Consider the following 18324-nt stretch of genomic DNA (forward strand, 5'->3'; position numbering starts at 1 on the left):
AGAATCAATGTTTACTTTGCTATCATTCCTCCTTTTGTAGGTACAATATAGAGATTAAAAAAATTCTCTCTTTCCTAGAGAAAAGGTTTAAACCAACCTTTGCCTTTTTTACCCCCCCTAAGAAAATGAAAATCAAATGGGGTTTTTAAAAGATAAAGCAATTAAGAAAGGCATTAGTTGTATGTCGATGATGTTGTTTTAGGAATTACCTATTCCTTTCTCAAAGAAAGGAAAACTTGGGCCTTATGTAAAATGGAAGATCTGACTAATGCCATACAATTTTTCATGCTTGTGTTTTTTCATTATTTTGCAATTTTATGCACTAATCAATGTCAACTTTTGTTCTAAATATAGAATTGGTGAAAATCGTTCATCAGTTTAAAAAGAATTATTTTTCCTCAGGTAAAACTTTAATTAAAAGAGTGGATTTCAAAGCCTGTTATCAAATAGATTTATGATCAGTTTTGTTGGCAAGCTGTCTTGAACTTTTTAGTGTATTATTGCCTCAAATCTTAGGCTAATAAGTATGTTTGCTTTAATAGTAGTTGGCTTTTAAGAGATGCTAAGAGCTGGTCTAGGAGTGGTTTGATACCTTGTTATTTCTTGTGCAAGTTAGAAATAAAATACCTATTAGTCCATACAAAAGTCTTTCATGCTCTCATCTCCCTTCCTTTTCCCTGGTCTTCAAGGGCTAGATTGCTGCATGATTTAATGTAACTATATTATAAGAAAAAGGCTTTCTTAATTTTTGTTGAATATTAGTAAAAACTACTAGGTTTAGCTGCTGTGTTTTCCAGTTTTCCAGGATAGTCTTATAACTCATATGAATGTCTTCCCATTTGTAGCTACCATGGTCAGACTTAAGCCTTCTGATTTTTTCATTAGTTATATGCTGCTGATTGATTTTTCTGCAGTGGATCCATGCGAAAGAAACATGTTTTAATGTTTAATATTAATAAACACTCTTGATTTGAATGTTCATAGGAATTAAAAGAAGAATTCTAACAATGAGGAGAACCAGGCAATGCTGCGTATGTTTCAAAGTGGTACAATGTGGACATGTTCCCTTCATGCTGTGGTTGCTCTCGGGTTTTTTTTGTTAGTTTTTGTTTTAATGTGTAAGTCATTAGCTAGATAACCTGGAAAAGATCAACAGTGAAGGTGAAAAAAGAAGGTGAAGTGGGGTTTGGCCTAGATGACACTTAAAGGTCCCCTCCAGCCCAAACCATTCTATGAAAATACTTGGATTATTATACAAGCTAATAATGAAAATACAAACCTTTGGAATGTGTAACTGGAACTACTGTTGCTGGTATTTAAGACATCATGATGCTTTATCTTTGTTGTTCTTATCTATGACGCCATCTAAAAAGTGGAACAGGTATTACACCATATATTTCTCGTAGTTTGATAAGCCTATGCGAGTTACTTTAATGGCTGTCCCTGCTACTAAACAGTCCAAAGCAGTGTTTGCACATGGATAAACAAATCTATGCACAGTAAGTTTTGACTAAATCTTGGTAAAGCTGCATTGCACCAGCAGGGTGTTCTCAACCTGGCTGTCCTGCTCTCCCCCAGTAACTGATACAACAGGATATTCAGTGCGTTGGCAGTATGCTTGAGCAAAGATATATCATTGGAAAATACAGGGTTAGTCTTTCACTTTCAAATTATTTCAGACTGTCCATTGAGGAATGCTTGATCTGTGCTGGCTGTCCGAAGGTGGCTGGAAACTAATCTGACCGGCAAAAAGTAGCTCCATCAGGTGGTTGGCAACCCTCATTAATTTAGGTAGACTGTAAATTGTGTGGTTCTGAAATTCATTAGGGGCTTTGTTGGATTTGGATCTTGCATCTAATGAAACTCTAAATGCCTGGTCTTAAATGTGTAGTATATAATGTCTGATCACACAGAGCTTTTCTTCTGTTCTTATACTGCCTGGTGTTCTCACTTGTTTAGAATTGCTGGATTTAATGACTAAAGGCTGTATCAACATAAAGATGATGCAGTAGGAATATATTGGTAGAAGGACTTGGTGCTAAAGCTTTTTACATCACATTGTGGTGTGATTCAGCTATTTTACCTGCGGCCTGACTTACTGTAGCCCTCTGGATAAAATATCCCCTCCAAGTATGTGATTCAAATTTGTCTGAAGGTCTGCTTGTTGGTTCAGACTGCAACACCCCTGTTAGGGCTTGGCGTACGTTACCTGTACTCTGGGATTGAAGTCTTTTGTTTTGTTTAGTCAAAAAGAACCTAGTTTGCATGCACTGAAATTGCTCTGCAAACCCAATTAAGTGGGGATGATGAAGAGATTTGCTTCAAAACCGTGCACCAAAACACAAGGTGTGGCAAAGTCCATCCTAACTGTTGCACAAAGACTTACACATAATGAACATTAATCATAAATGAGACAACTTGAGCTGTGGGTCGAGGGGGAAAAAGGCAATTTTTCATGCACTCCACACAAAAATTGATGCATATATTTTATTTAGCTACTACATATTTTATTTAGCTACTAGTTCTTTTGCTTCTGTGTGAAGGTCACCAGAACCATCAAAATAATTTTCCCTTCCTTAAAATTCCCTTCCGTTAAAGCACTAAGAATTGTTTCTGTGAGTTGGATCACTCCTTCCACTACTTCAGTGGTAGCATCTCGTACCATCTTCAGAAGCGTAGTGCATTGGCCCTTGGAGAGCCAGTAGTACACTGTGGTGACTGCAAGAATGGCATTCTGGACATCTTCACTCAGCTTCCGGCAATCCTCTGCAGAAGAAGAGGCCTGGAGAATGTCATGGTTGAACCCCAGCCAGCAGCTGAGCACCACAGAGCTGCTCACTCACTCCCCCTGTCCCAGTGGAGTGGGGGAAGAATTGGAAGAGTAAAAGTGAGCAAGAAACTTGTGGGTTGAGATAGAGAGTTTAATAATTCAAAAAAGAAATAATAATTTTAAAAAAGTAAGAAAAAGAGGAAAAAAAAACCCAAGAGAGGAAAAATAAAACCCAAGAGAGACAAGTGATGCAAATGAAAACAGCTGCTCACCACTGACTGATGCCCAGCCTGTCCCCGAGCAGTGACCCCCTCACTAACCTGCCTCCCCCCTAAGTTCTGTTGTTGAGCATGACGTCATGTGGTGTGGAATATCCCTTGGGTCAGTTAGGCTCAGCTGTCCCGGCTGTGTCCCCTCCCAGCTTTTTATGCACCCCCACCCGACTTGCTGGTGGGTGAGGAACAGAAAAGGCCTTGACTCTGTGTAAGCACTGCTCAGCAGGAATGAAAACATCCTTATATTATCAACCCTGTTTCCAGCACAAATCAAAGCACAGCCCCATACTAGCTACTGTGAAGAGAATTAACACCATCCGAGACAAAACCATTACAAATATACGGCATCAGGTTAGACTTTGCCCATGTGAAGTACATCGGTGTATGTGAGTACATCTTTTGCTGTAATCTGTAAAGGTTATTGACCACCTAGGAAGTGAATGCTCTGGTGTGATAGAGCAGAAGATGTTGATGATGGTTGGCAATGGAAATACTAATTTCTTGATGAATAGTAATCTTTCTTTTCACCTTCTTTTTTTTCATATGAAGTAAGTTAATGGTAAATTAAAAACTTGGGTTTTTTTTGACTAGTAACCCTAGAATCAGAATTTTCAAATCTAGTATTTATTGTAGTGTTGTACCTTTAAGGCTGGACTAAGGTGCATTTTAAAACTAGTGAAGGAAATTGGAAATAAAGGAATATAGGAAATGCCCTTTGTTTTCTCATTTGGATACCAATGAAGGTAACCTGAAGGAAAACCATTTCATGCTTCATCTTGTTCATCTTGTTTTTCTGGTTTCTTCGTATGAGGAGTGTATCTGCAACAGGTCCAGATTCAAGGTCATCTATGGAATTGGAATGTGATACTAGCAAATATAATTTCATAGGAGCAACTTCCAATGAGGAAATATGTTTGGGTTTTGTGTAATATCTTGGTGTTTTCTGCATGTGTAGATACATGTGTCTACTGCGATATATGAGGTTTTGCTTGCGTTTAATTGATGTTTGTGGGTTGCTGTTGGTCTGCACAGCGTGCAGGAACAAAACCCTGCTCTTCTTTGGACTTTGGATGTAAATCTAAATAATAACAAATCATTAATAATTGTGAACCTAGTTTTAATGTCTGTGAAAACTTTATTTTAATTTTATTGTTCCTCTGACTTTTTGAATTAACAGTAATTTTCACAGGTTTTAATGCTTGGTGCTTAGAATGCAGCTTTGGTAGGTTGAGAAACCCAAATATGCTGCAGTGTATTTACCTTCAAGTTATACAAGCTTGTCAGGAATAAAAAATACTACTAAGTTGTCATATTGTCTTTTATTGCTGTACTGTATGCCAGTACACAGGCTGCTAGTAAATACCAAACTGAGGACCTTCCTCTAAGGATATCTGTCAATTTCTATTAAGCTTTTTGTTGACTGTTACAATGTAAACCTTAATTTTTATTCTTTGTTACACATGACAAATATTTTCTATATTTTTATGTCAGTTGGTGGTACAAAACATGACTTTATTTTCTTTTTCACAGTATACACTTGAAAAAGGAATCCTCAGGCCTCATACTGGAAGTTAGTTTAAAGATATTAAGCAGTTGATAGAGTCACTCTCATGGAAAAGCACAAACTTTTCTCTTTGTTATTTTCTAATATTGTAAATATTAAAACTAATATTGTATTATTAACTCTGACATCTCTGTTGTGATATTTCAAATGCAGTTACCTTCCTGTGACCTTCAATGAGTTTTAGGTGTATTCCTATTTTGGGTTTTTTGGCTTCTAGAGAAAAACAGAGCAAAATAATCCTTACTTTTGTTTTGCCTTTTTGTATAAAATGTTAATATTTCTTTTTGTATATTTTACCTCCCTTTGATAATACAGATATAGATTCATTGGAATAAAACATAACATTAAACAAGCAGAAGTAATTTCATTTACTCTGTTTCCAGATGGAATCAGTGTTAGTGGACTTCCGCTCTCCAGTCCTTTTCGGCAGGTTGTCAAACCAAGAGTAGAGACTAAACCTGTTAATCCACAAGAAAGCAGCAAAGCTGGTGACTTCAGTCATGTGAAGGTAAGTAAGTGGCATCAAAATAAGTAAGAAATGTGGTTTTCATTCTGCTGTGTTATGGTTTGTAGTGGGATTAAAAAATAAAGGTTTCTTTGTCTCATAAATATTTCCCTTTGCTTTTTTTTTAAGAACAGCTTGTTGTTCTGTGTTTGGATTGATATATTAGAACAAACAAATGAAAACGTGAAACAAGGTCAGGCTAAGAGTAGAAATCGTAAAGAGTCGGTTATCGGTGTGGTATACTCAAGCAACTGTCAGTCCTTTACCTCACGTTGCTTTCTTGTGCTACAGACTCTGTAGGAAGGTGCTTCTTTATGAATTCTTGGTTTTCTTATATTAAAACGTACGGAAGGATTTGTACCTTCTGAATGTTTTGGGATCAAAGTCTCATCTTCACACTTCCAGTCATAAGCCTTTTAGAGGTGTTCATGTAAGTAATAAATCAGAATAGTCAAGAGAGCGAACAGAAAAGTAAATAATAGTAGCAGGATGAAAGAACAATTATGTAGGCAGAAGCTGCACTGTGCTTACTGAGAGCGAGTCTCCTTTGGAGTAAGCTAATGTTTGTTTTTCTGTTGAAGATCTTGCCTGTTATAGATGTAAACTTCCTGTTTTGAGCAGTGAAGTAAGAATAAGCTTCATACTGGCCAGGTTTGCAGAAGATCTAATTTAAGAATAAAATAACAGAGATTGTCAAAAATGTGCTGTAGTTACTTATTGGCCTCTTCCATAGCGCTGGTGAATGTTTTGCACGCCTTGTGGTATTTAATACATTTCCTACGTGGATCTGTGTTCTGCATTAATTTATTCAGTCATAATTTAGATGGAGTGTTGTACACCGCAGTATTTGGCTCAGCATGTCTTTGGCCAAGAAGCAAACCTAGGCTTTGCTTTTCTCAGTAACTTGCTTCGCATGTGAATTTGCTTTCTTCCCAGGGAGGTTATTTACAATTCTGTTTGACCAATAAACAGGTGATGCTATTAATTTTTAAGTGTGTTTCTTTTGGACCATTAGTACTGCTAATTCATCATAATTTGTTTCTGCAGTACAAAAAGGATGGTGACAGCATATGGAAGATGATAAAAAAATTAGTAAATCCTTTCTTTGTACTTCATGACATAGCAAGGTGGTTCCCAACCGCTCATCAATATAAATCAGCATGACTGAGGAAACAGTTTGATATTTAAGTGGGTAAAATGTCCAGCATTAGTTTTTAAATTTAGACTTTGTGTAGAATGTCTGACCTATAGACACTTCTGAGTTATGGAAGCAAGGGGAATGTTGTTTTGAAATTGGACTAAAAATCCAGAGACACACAATTCTTTCCACCAAATACATGAAAAAACTTTTTGGTGCACTTTTTGATTGTCAGCCAGTTTCCTGGCAACCAAGAAGTTGCGGGTTCACAATGACTTATGTGATGGTATTACAAGGATGGTGGAGAGCTGTAAAGCAAGAGCTTGGGTTTTAACAGCATGAGTGAAACAGTCTGGTGGGAATGCGCATGCTTGGTTATGTTGTTAGGTTTACGGACTGAATTTTGATTTAATTAATCTGTATTTTGTGATGGAAGGACTTTGCAGGTGATCAAAACTGTGTTCAATGGAGAATACACATTCCAATAGCATCAAAGGGTTTCTTGCTCAGTGAATTTATCTGTGTATTGAGCCTGACTTGTACGACTGCTGTACAGCTCCCATAGCGTGCCCCAAATGAAGAATTTACTGTGTTAACATCTATTCTAAAACAGGCTTAATCACTAACCTTGCACTTTTTTTAATGTTTAGAAGAGGTGATTTATAGAGGGTGCAAAATAAAAATCAGGGTGTTAAAATAGCCAACAGGTTAAAGCTCTGGAGGAAGTCTACAAAATTATGCTTCTAATTACTTTAATTATTACCATTCTGATCACATATTTCCAGATGACATCCATGACAGGAAAAATATGACTTATATTTTTGCAGTATTTATAAGATTGGTCTCTTGTGGATGGGGAGAGAGAAAACCACAGTACGGTATCACAATCTGTAGGGTGATTTACTGCCATGGCTCACTCCGTTTAAACAACTGTCCATTTCTATAACTTCCATTTCTATTTACCACGTTAATATACTCATAAATAATCTTATCCCAGCTTGTCCCAATTAAACTACTATAAACCAGTCATTTGTTCGACCTGGATTAAAAATGCTCATGAGGTTCAGAACTATTTAGAATATCTAAGAAGTATTTTTTGATTCACCAGACTATCCACCTAATTAAGTCTCTGTGTACATGCACATATGTAGTTGGTACTGAGCAAACAACCAGAAGAAGTTGCCTGTAATAACTGGAGAGACTGCCTTTGTCTATTTAGATGACTCCATTACATCTGACTACTAGTCATTCCGAGATAAGGTATTATAACCAGCTCTTTCCTCTGCTGTCTACATTGTTTGTCTAATACTGTCAGTTTATTTCTGTTCGCGACTTCTCTCTACTTTGACAGTCCTCCTTAGTAGGAAGAAACGTAGAAAGCACCAGTAGCTTAAAATAAAAGCTAGACAAATAACAAACTATCAGGCAGTTATAGTGAATAATAGTAAGTTATTGAGTCAATTAAGCATTTAAAGATATAATTAGAATGTGTTCTGGTCCAGTTTTCTGGGCTGGCTTCTCAGGAATTTGTGGTGGTTTTGGTTTTGACTTGCTTGGTTTTAGACTGGGTGTCTTTCAGAGTACATGAATATATGTGTGTTGTCAAATGCAAATGCTTTTACTCAGTAAGATCATTGTTGTCTAAACTGTAGCAAGCTGGGATATACACAAGAGAGATGATCAGAGGTTCCCTTTGAATCTGGTCTCAAAGCATTTGTTATTTAAGAATCTTTTTGAGTCCCCTAGAACCTTCAAAAAAGATACTTCAGTTGCCCTCTGTTGCTGCAGAACAATCCAGCGCCTGTGGGCTGTTGCCTGTGCCCTGCGCAGTGCTGTCTGGGATGATCGCTTGATTATGTTTTAAGGTTTATCTTGTAACAGTCAAGCCAATTAAAGTGGTTTGACAAGGACTAACGTAAGAAGCAACTGGGAGTTTTTAAGTTAAGAAACAAGACTAATCTTAAACAATTTGTATGTGCAGTGAAAATGCTCTGCTGTCATTATTCATGATTTAGCAATAGGTGTCTGTTGTGAGTATTTAGGAGCAGTAGTTATTTTTCAGTCCTGTATGCTGTGCATAAGCTAGTCTTCAAATAGGGGTGAATTTTTGCAAATCAAAATTAATGTAGATCAATGCTTCTCTTGTGGCTGATTCTGAAACGTCCTTGTTTGGATATTTGTAGGTCTTGATGCTTAAACCTTCCCTCCCCATTTGTTTGCTGTACAGTTTTTATGCTTCAGTCTTGGATATTGCCAGTAGTGCAGTTGAACTTCTCTGCAATCTACGTTTTCAATTTTGCTACAGGCTGTCTTCTAATAAACCCGTCACTGGCTTCTGGAAATGACTGCTATAATGTTCCCATAAATTCAGTGTAAAAATTGCTTTATGACCTCATCATAAAGCTTGCTTATACCCTCAAGCTGAACAGAATATCCCGGTGTAATATTATGTTCAGATGTACTCTTTTCGACTGTTCACTACTGAGTACTTGTGGTAAGCATTGTCTGAAAACCTTGATCGTTCTAGGGTGCATCTGTACAGCAGAGTGAGTTAGCCCCTGCTTAGCTCTGCATTGCTGTGGTTATGCTCATACATGAAATAGCCTGTTCTAAGGCTGAATCTGTTACTTTTTGAGTGGCACTGCAGTGTCTTTAGATATTCAACTATTCTATGTCTCAATGCAAAAGCTGCAGAGAGAAAATTAAATAACATAATCTCTCAGCAAACAATGTGTTATTTTTAACCTAGGGAATTCTGTAATGGTTTTCATGCTTGGAAGCTACAATTCTTTGGTTTAGTCTAGTTCTTATCAGTGATGGAAGAAACACATTCTTACTCCGTGCCACATACTATGGAATTGAGGCTTAGAGATCAGACGGATCATGGAAATTTGGTCCTTAAAGTCACAGTGATTTCTGTCACATAATGGTAATTCATTGGGAGTTCCTATTTGTCAAATGGTGAAAAGGTGAAGTATTCATCAGGATATCTGGGTTCTGCATAAAGTCCATGGTTTCTTTGGAGTATATCTTCTGGGATTAAGAAATGCTGCATGACCCTAACTAGACAAGAGACAAAATCAAGAGTTGAAATGGAGAAGTCTTTTAGTTGGGTGAAGAAAACTTTGAAAGCATACTGTGGATTTTTTAAAATGTTGGTTTAAGCTGTTATACGTAGACATTGATTACTGGCCAGTTGTATGGCAGGCTGAGGGCTGGTTTATAATTTATAAGGACCTTCTCTGATTTATTTATTTGTTTTGAAACTTCTGTGTTGAGGAGAAATTGCCTCTGCATACTGAACATGAGCGGTAATTCTACAGATTCAGCTGCAGAAACTGGAGAGGTTTAAGTAATCTCATGGAACTACTCTGTTCCTGCACTATCAGTAAATGGTAGGAAGTGTTAAGCTATGGTATGTAGAGCTAATCTAATTTAATACACCGCCTTTAGCGTATCTTTTCTTATTTAGTCAACAGTGTATTAAAATGAGGTACAGGCCTTAATTGGATTTTTTCCATGCAGTTCTCAGGCTCTGCTCTTCTAATACAAAAGTGTGCTGTTCATTGAGATAAACTTTATTGTTGATGCTTTAAGCTCAAACTCCTTTCACCCATAAGCCTTAAATCTATTCTAAGTTTAAACCTTTAAACAGAACAAGTTGGATTTTTTATTTTTAACTTCTAAATAATTCTGGATCCTGCTGAAGTTAGTGGGGATATTGAATCTACAGAGCACAACTGAAAGTTAGATCCCTTCTGTTTGGTTGGCTAACTGTGAATTTAGGAAGGAGATCTTAGGCACAAACATATAACCCAAGTTAGATGTTCTACTTCCACACTGTCCTTTTTGGAATTCAATACAAGGCTTGTAAATTCTGTTCTCCTTCAGTATTTACCATGGCGTGCCTTATGAAGGAAAGAGAAAAGGAAGACACAAGTCTCTGTCTCTGTTTCCCTAATAACTTTGAAGCTTGTGAAAGAGAAGATAAAAAAATCTCAAAGCTCTTTGACTTCCCAAGTTGATTTTTATAAAAATTGTAAATATAAACTATATATATATTTTATAATTAATTGACATTTGTGAGATAAGTGCCAGAAAGCCAGTCACATTTCCTGAAGTCGTCTTAGATTGGAGCCATGAGCTAAATTAACCTTTGCCAGGTCAGCAAGGTGTTTTTTGCTGCCTTCTTGGGCAAGAATTACAGTTTCCCTTGAGACAAAATGGATAAAAAAAGTAGAGTTGTTCTGCAAAAACAAGAGAGAGCTGGATTCTTGGTAGTTTGTACCTGCCTGCCAAATCTGATTACGATCTGGAATTGGATGAAAGCCTGCCATTTTTGAAGTAGTCTGGGTCTAAATGCTCTTAACTTTCCTTCCCTGCCCAGTTTGGCATTGCGTATATCACTTTAAGAGCTTTTGGGTGCTATAAATAGTTGAGTATTCAGCACTGTTTCTGCTCACCAACCCTCTTCCTCTTCTGTGAATTATTCCATCAAGAAATGAACACTCTGTTGTGCCCTAGAGAGGATTATACTTCAGAACATGAAAATATTTTACTAAAGCTATTCTCTAGAGCCATGGGAAAAATAAATTTGCTACTCCCCTCTGGATTTGAATAAATTCAATTCATTCATCTCATCTGTTATTTTACATTCAATATTATCACTGTTGTAGCTGCAGTTTCGTTTCAACACATTTTACAGCTAGGTACTTCCTATTTTTGCCATTTTATTTGACATGAAAGAAGCATTAAAGATTTTGTATAGTATTGATAGAAGAACTGTGGATAGATTCACTATCTGCCTGTCAAAAGCACCATTTTCTCCAGACGTTTTTTCATTGTCACTCAGTAAACAAGAGATGATAGTCTGCTTAGACCCAAACAAATGTTTCATCAAGGGTAGTTGCAGCAGGTACAATCTACTATATAAACCACACTTCATCTTTCTTTCTCTCTTGTCTACAGATGAACAAAGAAAAATTAAAGTTGACGTCAACACAATAGACAGAGTTATGTGAACAGCGATAGACTTTGCAGTCACGAGAGCTTCTTTCCCTGAGAAGTGATCCATGGCCATCATTGGCCCTATTACTCAACTACAGTAAAATCCAGTTGCTATAGTTAGGACGTGTCAGTATCTCTTGAGATGAGCAATTTCTGGTAGTTTTTCCTCAGCTTGCCAGACTACATTTGAGTCATTAATATAGCCAGTGAGTGTCAACAGCAGACGTCATCCATGTATATCTGTTACCTCTGTTTTGAGTGTTCCAGTGCTGTCACATTGAAAATATTTCAGACAAAAGGAGTTCCCTCGGAGCAGCTGTTATAGCTTGGAAGGTAACGGTAGATGAACCCATATGGGGATGGGAATATCCTGAGATCACTGTGAAGTCTGGAAATTACTTGGCATTGTTTATTGTGGTAATGCCTAAGAAGTGCTCTCTCTAAATAGAACCAGCAGTAGGTGGTTACTTCCATAATAACATTATGATAAGAAAGCAGCAAATCTTAATATTGAAGTGGGCTTATGTAGGAGGGCATTGGTTGTGTAGAAAGTGAAGGAAAAAGTACAGGGGAAGGTGACTGGGTTAAAGTAATGGAGAAAAATAAAAGATGGGCTTATGTGAAGACATGCTGAGGTGGAAACTTGAAGGAGAGAGAGGGTTGCAACAAACATTTGGCATAGGGTGGTGAAAGTCCAGTCAGCTCTGTAAGAAATTTTAAGAGTAATTAGAAATTGAGATATTTGTCTGAATGCTCTGCTTGCATTGGATGATGCATTTCCTTACAACAGCTCTTCCAGAAGACAGAGATCACCTGCAGCCTAGAGCTGTCAGAGTGGAAACTGCTATATGCCTTACTATCAAGTGTCATAAATTCAGGATACCTCTGGATATATATACTTCAATTTTGCTCTTGTGAGTTCTGGTGTGTTTAGTTTTCCTCTCGTAATGAGAACAGATGAGGTGGGTCAGACAAGGGGTTTAGACCAAAGACCACTCTTTATTTCAGGTGCCTGATTTATTTTTTTCTCAGTCTTTGTACATTTTTATGACTCTTGGTGTTGATCCTCTGGCAGTCAAGAGTTGCTGCAGTAGTCCTCATGATTGCTTCTGCCAAACGGAAATGTTTCAGCACCAAGAGTTAGGAGTGCAGTTGATCAGCCCTCTGAAGACTTGCTCTGCTTATTAGACTTAGTTCACAACAATGAACTGCCTTTATCAGTACTTAGCCTCCCTGCTCATACTTTGGATTTCATCTGAATGTCCAATTTAAAGCGTTTCTTCATCTCCTCTGCAGGTGGATTTTGGTTCATTGTACACTCTCCTAAAATGAGAGTATATCATCCAGGTCTCAATCAGAATCCTGTAGCAGATTGGGTATCATGCTATGCTTCAGCTAATAAACCTTCTCTTTCAGCAGTGCTTATTTCATTCATAGTGCTATACTACTTTGACTGCATGTCCTCCTGTTCTTAAATGACTCATGTTCAGTCATATCAGGTTTTGGACAGTGAGCTCAAGTACATTTATGAAAAAAGCTGTAGGTAAAAGTTAGAAGATCTGGTTTACCCCTAAGCTCAGAAAATCTTACTCTGCAAAGTAAGAATTCTTCTGGAATAACTTACCAGAAAATGTGGGAGAGAATTGCATTCTGTTGTAAGTAGAGACTGTTTTCAAGCATTTGATATTTAGATTTCAATTATAATAGAAATTCTTGATATTCTGGATATTATATTAACTTTATGGCTGAATGTATTGCCACACTTCATCCTTACATGGGTATTGATAAACACAGAATTTTGCTGTGCTCATTTTTACTAGGCTTATGATGATAATTTCCAGCGTTTTAACTTAACCAGAAGTGTGGAATTGGCTGGGGATCTGCTCTGGTGGGAAAACGTGGTGGCAGAAGCTGAAATGCACCAGACAGCAGAACTGGGGAGACCAAGTGATAGGGCAGGTCTGTTCAGCTGGAAGGTTCTCCAGTCAGTGCCTACTTAAATTGATCCAGTGAAATTGTTCATGTGCTTTTGAAAGTCCAGTCAAGATTTTAATTCAACCTATGTGAGTGTGAGATTAAATGCAGTGTGTTTCATAGAATCATAGACCTCTAGGATTATCAAGTCCAACCGTCAACCCAACCCCACCATGTCTCCTAAACCATGCCCTGAAGTGCCACGTCTACATGTTTTTTGAACACCTCCAGGGATGGTGACTCCCCCACCTCTCTGGGCAGCCTGTTCCAATGCCTGACCCCTCTTGCACTGAAGACATTTTTCCTAATATCCAATCTAAACCTCCCCTGATGCAGCTTGAGGCCATTTCCTCTCGTTCTATTGCTAATGACTTGAGAGAAGAGACCAACCCCCACCTCACTACAAGATCCTTTCAGGGAGTTGTAGAGAGCGATAAGGTCTCCCCTCAGCCTCCTCTTCTCCAGGCTAAACATCCCCAGTTTCCTCAGCCGCTCCTCAGAAGACTTGTTTTCTAGATCCTTCTCCAGCTTCATGGCCCTTCTCTGGACGTGAAGGTGCTGCCATGTAGGTGTCATGTAGGTGCTGTCTTGCCATGGTTAACTGTAACCTACCTTAAGGATGTTATTGCTCCTGACACTTAGAGCGAGGTAATACCATTTAATGAAGAGTATCAGAGAGAATTTTATTCAAATCTTTAGATCCGTGCATAGAAGAAAATGTTACACAATATAAGATTAGAATTTCAGTGTAATGTATAACTTGCATCAAACAGTTGGAGAAAAGCTGAATTGTATTAAAAGTGATTTCTTACGGGTTTGGATTATTCTCTGTAAAGCAAAATCCTGAATTCAAGTAATAGCTGGAATAATGCTGTTTATTTCGTTTTGAAAGTGCTGTTATTTCATCTGTTTCAAAATCCTGTTGCTCTTTAGTATGACACAAAGTTGTCCTAAACTGAGTATCTGTACATTCTGTTTAGTAGCTTCGCGTTTGTGAGTTGTTCCATGGAAGTTCAGTAAAATTCATGGCCGCATTTTCATTTTTAGCTAGATATTAAATTCTCAATCACTTTAAGTGTGCTGTGGTACAATCAATATTCTGAGAACTTGCTTGAACAATTTTTGTTTTACCGTAATTGAACTTGTGCAGTTCCATAGGTGCCTCAGCAACACTTAAGGGCTTTCCATCTGCAATTTTCCAGCTTGCCTTTCACCTACAGCTTAACTCACCCTTTTCTTCTCTTTTCATCTTGTAGGTTATAATTTATAACTCCATACTAAGATGTCTTCACCCTTATCCTCGTAGCTGTTTGTAACTTTAGACCCTAGTAGATAATGTAGTAGGTAAATCACATACCAAATAAATACTGCTCATGTCTTGTTTACTTTTTCATATCTCTCTTCTTCTTGTTTTGCCCCTGAAAATAAGGGAGACTGCTTTGTTATAGCTCTGGAAAACCGCTACATGGAGGAAATAATTTTTCTAATGTCTGAATTAGTCAGAAACGTAGGTTAATGTGCAACATCGTGAACACACATTGTACTTCCTTTGACTTAGATCCTAACAATGATGTTATATTACTGTTATAAATCATCCCCTGAAACAATAACAAATGGCTTACCGCAAAAAAATCATTCTCATGTGATAGACTTAACCAAACGAGCTTGTAAACAGTCAATTAGGATAAAAATGCTGTTTCTTCGGAAGAGTAGTTTGTGAGAGAGGAGGCATGCTCTCCAAGTTACGGAAACTGGAACAGTTACTTCAGAAATGTAATACCACTTGATGCTGTGCAGGAATTGCATCCTGGTCATCTTCACATCCAAACCTGCCCGTTTAGGCTTTCATTTCATTAATAGGTAGTGGTAGCAAATAGTGTCTCCATCCTAGTTGTATTCGTGTAGCTGCTGCTATGAGCACTTCCTATTTACTCTTCTTGTCTAGAGCCAAATACCAATAGCCTCTTTGAATATATGGAATAGGATGTAGATAAGAAAAGGGTAATTTAGGTTCTTTTTCCTCTGTTTGGAGCATTTTGTTATGATTGCTAAAATTGAGTTCTTACATAATGAAATGGTCAAGTTCAAAATGTAATGATCTAGAAATTTGCTGCCGAAGTTGGTTTCAACCTTATGTTACATTTTTGCTTAAATACTGCTCATCCTGCATATGGTCATCTCTTCTTGCCAAAGGTTTGATGGAATGTTTTTGAGATTCCATGAATTTTATCAATTTAATCTTTTCTTGTGGTTTTTTAACCACAGGGACCCAGTGAATTGACAAATAATGAAGAATAGCTTTTCCACAGGCTGAGATAAATGCCTTGTACCATATGCAGGACTTCGAGTATATCCTTGATTAGTTTGGAATTGCTCAGTTTTTATTCTGTTCTTTTAAAAAATATAGATCAGTTATTTTTCCTCTTAATTTGAGAATAAATCAATCTTCAAGCAAGTTTAGTTTCTTAAGTTTTCAAATAACTTTCTTCCTGAAATATTCTTGATTTCTCCGTCACAGGCACAGATCATAGTTACTCATGGAGGTGCATTCTGATTTGGGGCATTTAGCCAATGGACTCAAAGTGCATCTTAATAAAAAAGAAGAATCTTTAGACTGTAGATCTTCTGTTTAGCTAGAAGTGGCATTCTTAATAGTTACCTTACCCAGGAGTATGAGAAAGAGAATGAAGTTTGGTCATCAGTTACTCTGGGGACTTCAAAAGTGTAGGTCAAGTGGGGTAGTTTTCCGCAGAAGAGATTGGAAATGCAGAATGCGATAGCTGTAATTGATGCCAAGCCATTTTTGAAAGGGCACATCAGAATCTACTTTGCCAACTTCATTTCACCTAGGGAAGCCACTGCATAATCATCACAGCAAGCTCCGCATTTACTGGTTATGGAGCAAACCAGGTTTTAAATGTCATAGTTTGCAATTTTTTAGTAAGATGGTTTGGACTAATATTCTCATTGAGGGATTGCTTAAGAGGATTCCAATTTTATTTATTTATTTGTTTAAAGCTTTCTACTGCTATCAGTGAAAACAGGCATTAAATCTCAAGTTTTAATGCAGCTTTACGTCTTAGCGTAGTACCAAGAATAATGTTGTGCTAACTTTGTCATTGATCAATGTCAAAGGCTGACTCTTTGTTAGGGTGAGTAGGATGAGTTTGGCTTTAAAAGCCTTAAATTTCCAGGAGATGAAAATTACCTAAAGTTGTCAAAAGTAGGGGAGAAGAAAACCTAGTACAAGAGGAAAAAAAGTGGGGCTTAAATAAATAAATGCAGTTTTTAATATTGTGTTACACGGAATAGATCCATGTTATAACTCTTTTTTATTTTTTTACCACTTTATGAAGCTGGTTTCTGTGCATTGCCATTAAAGTGCTGTTCTTACTGTATATTGCAGTGACTGATGATGTGAGAGAGAAAAAGCAGTTGATGAAAAAAATTCTTATATGAAGTGGGGAAAGTGCAGGAATTTGGAGATGCTGATCAAATAGAGTGTAATTTCTTGGATTTTTCTCTATGATTGTTTTTGACCTGATTTTCTGCAGGTGTAAACTTATAGTAAATGAAATTTCTAATGTAACTGTGTTTAAATGGAATAAAAATCTTGTTCTCTGGTGGTAGAAGATGTAGAGAAAAGTACTATGACTATTACTGTGGAAAAATTGATCCTTTGCACTGGTGCATGTTGTTTGTACCTAGAATATTTGCTGTGCCCCTTGACTTAGAAATCTGGTTTGATGATGTATTAGTATAAATATTACTGTTAAGTGATTTGGATGTGCATCAACCGTCTGTAGCCGTTAAGTACAGTGAATAATATATCATTCTCTGCAATTACATTTGTGAAGGTGGAGCACTCATAATGACTAGCTAATTTTAAACCTGGGACACTTAAAACATATTATTGATTTAGCTGAAATAGGTCTGAGCAAGAGGAAGCACCACAATTAAAATACATGTTTTTTAATAAAGTGATTCTCAGGAGCAAGGAGGCTTCTAGATTACTTCATGGCAGCAGCTAGTTTATACAAATTGTATTAAGTGTACTTTCAGTTATGTTATATCTTTGTATAAAATGACTAGCAAACTGAGCAGTGCATTTCAAGTACTGTACAAGTAACTTTATAAGGATTAAGACATTCTGTAAAACTCCACCCATTTTTTGTTAGGCAGAATGCAAATGCAATAGGCAGTTTTATTACTATTGCTGCCATTTGATATAGTGGCTGACAGTCCAGAACAATGAGTAAATGCCTTGCTCAAGATCACAGTTAGGAGTATTTCTGATATAACCACCAAATGTTCCTTACTGTGACTAGGGTGAGAAACAGGTGATGTAATCCTGTTTCTTAAGGACCAAAAGAAAAAAAGTCTAAAATCCCGCATTCTTCACTGCTGGAGAAACTCAACATGAGATTCTCTCTGCTCAGTATCTTGATACTTTTTCTAAAAGCTGTTTCTAGATTTTGCCCCTTGCCCGATGCTCATTTCCTATAGGTTCCTATGGCTATTTATTTTAATTCCTCCATGTTAATTTCTGTTGCACCTTAATATATTTTTCTACCTCTTGCTTGGTCAGTGCAGCGCTGTGGTCAATTCAAACCCTCTCCCTGAATTTACTGGTTGCTTGGTAGCCACCTGTGGACTATAATCTTAGTTTCTGCTCCAGTCTAGGATTGAGGGGAAACAGCTACAAATGGAGAGCAAATGAGTTGAAATACAAAAAGATGGAATGTTATACAGATGCTGCAAATCCATTCTTGTAGCCTTGGTGAAAACTTAGTAGTGATGATGCATCTAGTCTGACTCTGATAAATTTACCTCAGTGGTTCCAGCATCAACCCAAGAATTCTGAGCTGAAACATGCATCTCTGGAAGTGATCCAATTTTATAAAACTATTTCAGTGGTGGAGAACTTTTGACATCCTTCTAGCAGCTACTTTAATGGTGGCATACCCATGTCATTCAAGAGTGGATTTTATCATTAGCCTTAATTTGTCCACCGTCAGTTTCCACCACAGGGTTTTGAAGCAAGTAAAGGGCCTCCTGTCCTAGGTATCTTTTCGCTACTTATTGTAAGTG

General features: G+C 37.3%; 1 protein-coding gene across 9 annotated transcripts in view; it reads left to right on the forward strand.

Annotated features, from left to right (window-relative positions):
• Positions 1–18324, forward strand: part of TRAPPC9 (trafficking protein particle complex subunit 9) — a 534676-nt gene that overhangs the window by 120415 nt on the left and 395937 nt on the right. For all 9 annotated transcript variants that reach the window (XM_064442029.1, XM_064442032.1, XM_064442034.1 and 6 more), the window contains one exon: positions 4993–5117. In XM_064442029.1, the coding sequence (XP_064298099.1) occupies positions 4993–5117 (125 nt within the window). The remainder of the gene's footprint in view (positions 1–4992; positions 5118–18324) is intronic.

This window comes from Phalacrocorax carbo, chromosome 2 (assembly GCF_963921805.1).
Source record: "Phalacrocorax carbo chromosome 2, bPhaCar2.1, whole genome shotgun sequence".
NCBI lineage: Eukaryota > Metazoa > Chordata > Aves > Suliformes > Phalacrocoracidae > Phalacrocorax > Phalacrocorax carbo.